This window comes from Humulus lupulus, chromosome 4 (assembly GCF_963169125.1).
Source record: "Humulus lupulus chromosome 4, drHumLupu1.1, whole genome shotgun sequence".
Lineage (NCBI taxonomy): Eukaryota > Viridiplantae > Streptophyta > Magnoliopsida > Rosales > Cannabaceae > Humulus > Humulus lupulus.
In genome coordinates, this window is record NC_084796.1 from 103,845,690 (window position 1) to 103,853,988 (window position 8,299).

Consider the following 8,299-nt stretch of genomic DNA (forward strand, 5'->3'; position numbering starts at 1 on the left):
TCAAAGGTTGGAGGATGTTGTCTCTTGAATCATTCATAAAGTGGCTCCCACATGTTCCCAACCTCAGGTGGCTATACAACTGGTGCCACAGCAGGTGGTACAATAGGTGCAGCACTCCTGCTGTCTCAAAAGGCGAATATGCTCTTCCTGACTTTGTAGCCTGGCTTGTATATCAGCAAGTATCTGCTGTCAGTTCTCAGGGACTGGTGGAGGGTTCTGGCCCTGCTCATCATCTCAAGCCTCAACCTAGTGTCGGTTAGTTGTATTGATCACCTTGGACGCAAATCTATCCAAGTCTATATGCAATCAACGACTTGACAGTTAGGCAATGATGACAGGTTAACATTCTTTCCATGGTCCATCATTGAAACTCAACCAACGACATGCAATCATGTTGCAAACAAGCATTTAAACATGTATTCACATACAGTAGCAATGTTAATAAGCATGCATCATCATATTCACATAGTAGTCAAGGGTCAGGCCCTATTAGTATCTCATGCTCCCTACTAATCATGCAACAACACATTTATATTTCTTTTAAACATTTAAGCATGCAATCACTTGTATGTAGTTACAAAACCCTAAGTCGAGCTTGTCTTTAGCAGCAAGTGTACATGCCCATCCAGTCTCCAGGAACCCTTAAACCTAGACCGCTTTGATACCAAGTTGTAATGCCTTGGGTAACCAAGACTGTTACATTGTGTATTTTAAAATAGTGCAAGACTTGCTAATCAAGTCATTTGAACATAAATGTGATTCTAAAGTCAACTAACAAGTTAGGGTTAAAAGATTTTGATCATAAATGGTTAATTTTCATTAAAACAAATGTTTGGTACATGGGATCCCAAAAACATGGTATAGGTGGTAAATACAACTCCCAAAAGATGATACAATAAAAGCCAGTCTAATGGAAAAATACAAATTTAGAGCTCTATTCCTGTAACTTTCCCTCGGCCGTGGCGGTCGAGCAGCTGACGATGTACACTCCGCCCCAAAAGCTCTCCAACTCATGGTTGGTCCAATTTTCCTTTGCCTTTACCTGCACCACGTAGCACCCGTGAGCCAAGGCCCAGCAAGAAAACCATAAACAAAAAATATGAAAAGCAACAAGTGCATATAATCATCTTAATCCAACCAGTTCAACTAATCAGCGGAATACATGTAACGTCCTGCGTTTTTGGGTACCTTTAAACGACTCGGGTCGGGATTTTTTCCCTGAGTGAAGAGTATTATTTTAAATAATATTATATTTTTTTGGAAATTATTCCATGAGTTATTGTTAACCAAATTATGAATTTTGTGATTTAAAAGTCAAGATAAGACTTTCGGTCTTGGACCGACACGAAAATCCGGATCGGGTAAAAATCTCAGAAAATAAAATGAAAAACTATGGCAAATATATTTTGGGCATAAAATAAATTCATAAAAATTAAAGTTTGGTAAAAAATAATAAACCTAAGAGAAAATGGAAATTTTAGGGCATTTTGTGTTAAATGCTTAATTTTGCCGAATTGGGGAATTTTATTCCATAAATGGAACTTAGGTTAAATTTTATTGTGATTAATTAAATTAAATGTGAGAGACATTTAATTTAATTATTATGAGTTCGGTTTTGTGTTTAAAACTTAATAAGGGTGAAAAAGGTTATAGGAAGTCAAATTGGATTTTTTCTTCTTAGGAAATATTTATTAACCTTTATATAAAAAAATATACGATACATATATAATTAAAAGGGTGGCCAGCCATGTGGGAAATTATTTGGGTGGACCAAATGGTTTTAAGTTTAATCCCATTTTAACTATAAGGGTTAAAGGCACCAAGTGGATAGTAAAACACTTGAGTGTTTTTATGATATTTTTTAGAGTTGTGTAAGCTCTTCTAACCCCCAAAACCGATCACACCCTCTCTCACTTTCACTATCATCTTTTTGAAAACTCTCTCAAGTTTTCTCTCCATCTTCAACCTCAAGAGCACTAAGGAGGCTTGGAAGCATTTAAGTTTTGGTATAGGAAGGGTTTTCCCTAAGGTAAAGTTTCAATAAACTAGACTTTTGTAAAGTTTTAACCATAGATTTTCAAATAGCTAATTATCTATGTTGTTGGGTGGAGTTGGTTAAGGTTTTGAAAGGTTTTTGAAGGAGCCAAAACTAATAGGAAGATCCAAACCTTAAGCAAGAACAACAAAGAGGTAAAAAGTTTACTTTTTATGGTTGTTATTGTATGATTGTTAGTTTTAAGCATTATATTGTATAGTTAATGCTTAAAGTTTCTTATTGGTGATGTAATAAGGTTATGGTAGTTGTTTTAGAATTTTTGTGATGCTTGTGTGTGGATTTTTGAAAATAGAGACCAAAACCCCCAAGGGTTTTGTTAGAAACCTTAAAACAAAATACATGTTTTGAGCTGTGACTTCCAAGGGGTCAAGCATCCATTGTATATTTATTTTGTAAAATTTAATTATATTGTGATGTTTTTGAGATTGAGTACATAAAATTGAGCTTTTGAAACACTAAAAAATGTTTAAAAATGAGTGAGTTATGCTATTTCAAAGTTTAGGTAAAAAACTGTTTTTTTGTATTCTTAATTTCGGGACCAAGTTTGGACAGCCACTGTATAAGGAAAATGAACCCATTTTTTTCTAAAATTTGGTGGAAATATTATTGGCATAACCTAGTATTCCACTATAAAATTTGGTAAGAAAATACTGAACGGTTTGAAAGTTATTAAGTGTCAAAGTTTGGAAAAAATAAGGACTTGAAAATAAGGTTATTTTTACCTCATTGTTGGAAAATAATTTCACCAATAAAAAATGCTCCTTTTGACCTAAGATTTTACAAAGACCTAAAAGGCATACAAAAAATGGAATTGGAAAATTTTGGTAATAATTGGGTAAGTAAATTTCAAGTTATGAACTAACAAAGTATGCAGTTAAAAATGTGAAAAATAGGGGTTTCACACTTAGTGCAAAAATGAGATTTTGGAACTTAAGGTAAAAAGTAAAAATTTTCTTATTGCAAGATAAAAACTTGGCAAGTCTTGAAAACATATTTTGACCTAAAATACCACTTTGAGTTTAGTGAGAATTATTTTTATTAAGGAATTTTTATTCTTTCAAAAAATAAAAGAATTTATTTATTAATAAGTTAATAAATTAAAAGAGGGTTTAAAACCCTATCTTTTGAGAAAATAATTGAGTGAATTATTTTTCTAGTAAGTAAACTTGATTAATTGACTTCAGAAAGATTAACTAGTCAAGATGGGAAATTTTTAACGGTTTTCCTAATTTAGAAAAATTAGGCAATTTTCTTAAAACAGTTTTTAGAGACTAAAACCTTAAGAAAAATAAAAGGAAAATTAAGAGTTTATTTTCGAGATTTTGCTTGTTTAATACCCAGTGTTTTGAGAAAGTTCCATTTTGGTACCCTCTATTATGAGTATTACTCATTTGGTACCCTCTATTTTGATGATCAATTAAAACTGGTACCTTCAAGTCAATTCTAGTCATCAATTTTTTTTAATGACCAGTTTGCCCTCCATTAATTGGTTTTTTTATTATTATTTTTATTTTAACAAGGTTAATTAATTTTGAAAAATAAGACCTCATAATAGAGGGTACCAAGTGAGTAATACTCATAATAGAGGGTACCAAAATGAAACTTTGTCAAAACACATGGTACTAAACGAGCTTATGAAACCTGCTGCACTATAAGCATAATTTTGAGAAAACATCAATAAGATTGCAAAATGAAACTCATTGCATATTCCATCATAAAACCACAACAGTCAGTAGCTATCTTTGCTTTACAAAATAAAGCCAGCACAAAATAAAGTCAGCTATCTATCTTTGCTTTACAAAATAAAGCCAACTAAAGTACATCAAAACATGTACAAAATAAAGCCAGCACAAAATAAAGCCAACAATTATCTATGGTTTATGCCATACAAAATGAACAAAAGAAGGCATATATAACCTAAGACAAAATATATAATGTTCTTCAAAAGTTTTTATTGTGGTTGTGATTCCACTAAGTATCCTGAGTTGAGAAAATATCTAATGGTGCTCTAGACAAGTGCATCTCCCCAGGAGATGCATCTAAGCTCCCAACTTGAACCTGAAACATTGAAATTTATATGTCATGACAAAATTCTATCATAAAACCATAACTTCTAGTAAAATACATCAAAACAAAGTTAGCTAGCACAGTTCATCAAAACAATCACCCACTATCTATGGTTTATGCCATACAAAATGAACAAAAGAAGGCATATATGACCTAAGACAAAATATATAATGTTCATCAAAAGTTATTGTTGAATCTAAAACATTGCAGCATGCAGGACATTATTTTATGTTTAAATTGCACTTCCACAAGTAAGTGTTACAGTATGCAAAAATGCACTTCCACAAACATATATCATCATAATATTGGAATCATTCAATTCATTGGTACATATTAATATATCAGCAAAAAAACAAGTTTAAATTGTGTACCTCAGAGTGTGTGCCCATTACTATCCCTCGACCTTTACCTCGACCTCGATCTCTGCCTTTGCTTTTTGTTGTTGGTGCATCTTTTTTGCCTCGAGCACTTGTCTTTCCACGGTCCCTGCCTATTGGTGGTGGTACTTGTGCTTGAGATGAGCCTTCAAGTGGTACTTGTGCTTGAGCAGAGCCTTCAGGTGGTTGATTTTGTGATATGATGCTCGGATTCTTGCAAGTCCTCTTGTTATGCCCAAACTCATGACAATTCTTACACTTTTTGGTGCTAGAAACATGTCTCTGTGGCTGGTTTTCTATCATTGATGGCAATGGTCTCTCCTCTCCAGGAACTCTTCTTCTACGATGTTTTTTAGGTCTTCCTGGTTGCACCTTTATGACAGGAGGCAATAGTTCTTCATCATCAAACTCAGGCCACATAGATTCATCAGCTATGGGATGAATTACACCCTGGAAAGTATTCCTCCACATTTCAGTGGTGAAGTATGGTGAGAAATAATCTTCTATGTTGCCCCTAATTTTGCTTATACAAGCAGCTGCGTGTATGCATGGTATTCCTCTGACCTGCCATTGCCCACAAATGCAGTACCATTCATTTAATCTTACAATACAACTTTTCTTGTCATAATCAACCTGAAATTCTTCTTCACCAACCCTTGTTACGTGTGCTCGTCGACCTTTCTTGAGTAGTTCGTGTACCTTTTGATGGACCTTTGGAGTGAGCTTGTGCTCCCATCTTTCTACAGTCTTTTTCCTAGCATACATCATGGCTGATTGTTGCATTCTTAGCCCTTCCAACAGATCCACTGGAGGCTTGTAACGATGCTCCTCTATCCAATCATTGAATGACTCAACGAAATTGTTGGTAATGTGTTCTACCTTCGCTCTAGTGTCAAACTTGCTCAAAGTCCAATGATTGAACTCAATATTTGATAACCACTCATGTGCCTCTAAGTTGAATTCTTTTATCATGTCCATAATGCGCTTGAAAGTGTTGAAATTCGTTGTCTCAGCTGCTGCCCAAAACAGACCCCTTAGTTGTGATGTTCCAAACTTTTTTATCATGTTGTTCTCAATGTGAAAACACCAATATCGGTGTTCTGCCTCTGGTATAGCAGCCACACCCTCAATTAGTCCCTACATAAATGAAACTTGGTCTTAGATTTACGCAAGCGTGTAAATAAAAATGAATCTAAATGGGAAGATACAACACTAACCTTTTGTCTATCACTCATGACGCACCATGGCTGGCCACTGGCAGTGTCCCCTATTTCTCCACTCAGTAACTCCAAAAACCAACTCCAACTATCTGTGTTTTCAGCTTCAACAATTGCACAAGCAAGGGGGTAGAAGTGGAGGTTTGCATCAACCCCCACAGCAGCCAAAAAAATGCCTTTGTGTGGCCCTTTTAGATGACATCCATCTAATCCAAAAAATGGTCTACATCCGGCTAAGAAGCCATTTTTGACCCCTTCATAGCAGACGAAAATTCTCTTGAATTGTGGCTGCATTCTTGGGGCTTTTACAATCTCACCATCATCTATATTGACAGGCACAAGTTGACTTTGTACAATAGCAGCACTCCCAGGGTTAGTGCGATGAATCATAACAGCATATCTCCTTAAAATTGCATAGGAGTATACATAACCACCACCAACATCTCCTCTTTCCTTCCGTCTCGCTTTCCATAACTGTCTGTTAGTTGCCTCGATGCCAAAGTTGTCTTTCAACTCATCCCTCATTTTTTGCAAACTCAGATCAGGTGTTCTAGCAAAACTATTATGAAACTTATGTGCAATCCAACTAGCGGTTACTGTCCTATTCTTCACTACACATTGACATTTGTGCTCCTGATTCAATGATTTGACGATAAAATGTCTTCCATCAGGAGATAAAGAAGCATGTATCCTCCAAGTGCATCCTTCTGCTCAACAAAGTGTTGTGACTCTGCTTCTAGCATTCTTCACTTTACGCAACTCAAAACCTTCCTGAATAGCATAATCTTTCAACACTTCCCAAAAGTGCTTGTGGTCTCTAAATGTTTGCCACAACTGAAGCACTATCTTTCCATTCTGGTAAATGTCTCTAACTTTTGATATAGGAATTTTTGAGTTTGGATCAACAACAATTTTCGATATGCGTACTCTCTTGCAACTAATGTGACCATCCTCATCACTATCATAGAAGCCCCCATAATAAGACTCTGTCTCAGATTCATCACATTCTTTTGTAAAATCAGAGTTGTTATCATCTGTTGAACTCTCAAGCCTCCCTTTTCCCCATTCCAAGTCACTATCATCAGTTGGACTTAACAGTTGGTCAACATTGGCTTCAATGATCTCATTTGGCTTTTTATAAGCCCTTCGGGTAGCATCTTTGTGCTTCTGTCCACTTGATGATGCACCTAAGAGAATTTAGAGGTAACAACATAAAAATTGGTTTACAAAAAAGGCAGAGCAGTTGTATATGTAATCATATTGAAATGATTGTGGAACTTATTAATCATAGTGTCAGGAATTTACCAGGTTCAAAAAGGCAGAGCAAGTTCAAATGCTCTTCATTTGAGGCAGTAGTTGCATATTCAATAGCTCCAATATGTGGTTCAACTTCAGCCATATCAAAAGCTTGCACAGTATCCATGCTGTCTATTAATCCTGCAAGAATATGCAAGTTTGGATCAACAACTATAACAAAAACAGGGGACTTAAGCCACATTTTTCCAAATGCTCACAAAAAAAAAAAACACAAATTAACAGACACACACACACACATATATATATATATTTATATATATGCCTTAGGTTAAATATGACAGACAAAAAAAAAAGATGCACACATATACGATAGAACCATGTATATATATATGATGCACACACACACACACATATATATATATATATATATATGACAGAACCAATATACTCTCTCTAAATAAGAACATAAAACTGTAAAATAACCTTCATCACCATCATTCAAAACCAGAAAAAACAAGCTTGAAAACCCAAACAGAGAAAACATTCAATAACAACACCAATGAAACCCACAAAAACAAAAAAAAAAAATAAAGAAAAAAAAACTAACTCTGCCTTTGAAGGAGTTTATCAATCCTGCAAGAATATGCAAGTTTGGATCAACAACTATGGCAAAAACAGGGAACTTAGGCCACATTTTTCCAAATGCTCACAAAAAAAAAATACAAATTAACACATGCACACATATATATATATATGCCTTAGGTTAAATATGATAGACAAAAAAAAATGCACACGTATATGATAGAACCATATATATATATGATGCACACACACACACACACATATATATATATATATATATGACAAAACCAATATACTCTCTCTAAATAAGACCATAAAACTATAAAAAAAACCTCCATCACCATTTCATTCAAAGCCAGAAAAACACAAGTTTGAAAACCCAAACAGAGAAAACCTTCAATAACAACACCAATGAAGCCCACAAAAAAAAAAAAAAAAACTAACTCTGTGTTTGAAGGAGTCTATTAATCCTGCAAGAATATGCAAGTTTGGATCAACAACTATGGCAAAAACAGGGAACTTAGGCCACATTTTTCCAAATGCTCACCAAAAAAAAAAAACACAAATTAACACAGGCACATATATATATATATATGCCTTAGGTTAAATATGATAGACAAAAAAAAAATGCACACGTATATGATAGAACCATATATTTATATATATGATGCACACACACATATATATATATACATATGACAGAACCAATATATTCTCTCTAAATAAGACCATAAAACTGTAAA

General features: G+C 34.4%; 1 protein-coding gene across 1 annotated transcript; it reads right to left on the reverse strand.

Annotated features, from left to right (window-relative positions):
• Positions 1-3,734: 3,734 nt before the first annotated feature.
• LOC133830685 (uncharacterized) lies at positions 3,735-7,106 on the reverse strand. The gene is made up of 2 exons (XM_062260722.1): positions 4,533-7,106; positions 3,735-4,114 (listed from the first exon to the last, which is right to left on the reverse strand). The coding sequence occupies exons 1-2, from the start codon at positions 5,563-5,565 to the stop codon at positions 4,065-4,067; spliced, it is 1,083 nt and encodes a 360-aa protein (XP_062116706.1). The 5' UTR covers positions 5,566-7,106; the 3' UTR covers positions 3,735-4,064.
• Between the last annotated feature and the right edge of the window lie 1,193 nt (positions 7,107-8,299).

Bases quoted from the DNA above. Each gene is read 5' to 3' on its own strand.
- LOC133830685 (XM_062260722.1), bottom strand. From the start codon at position 5,565: ATGATAAAAAAGTTTGGAACATCACAACTAAGGGGTCTGTTTTGGGCA. The intron at 4,115-4,532 runs GTAAAGGTCGAG...TCAATGTTTCAG, and splicing joins AGGCAGAGATCGAGGTCGAG to GTTCAAGTTGGGAGCTTAGA.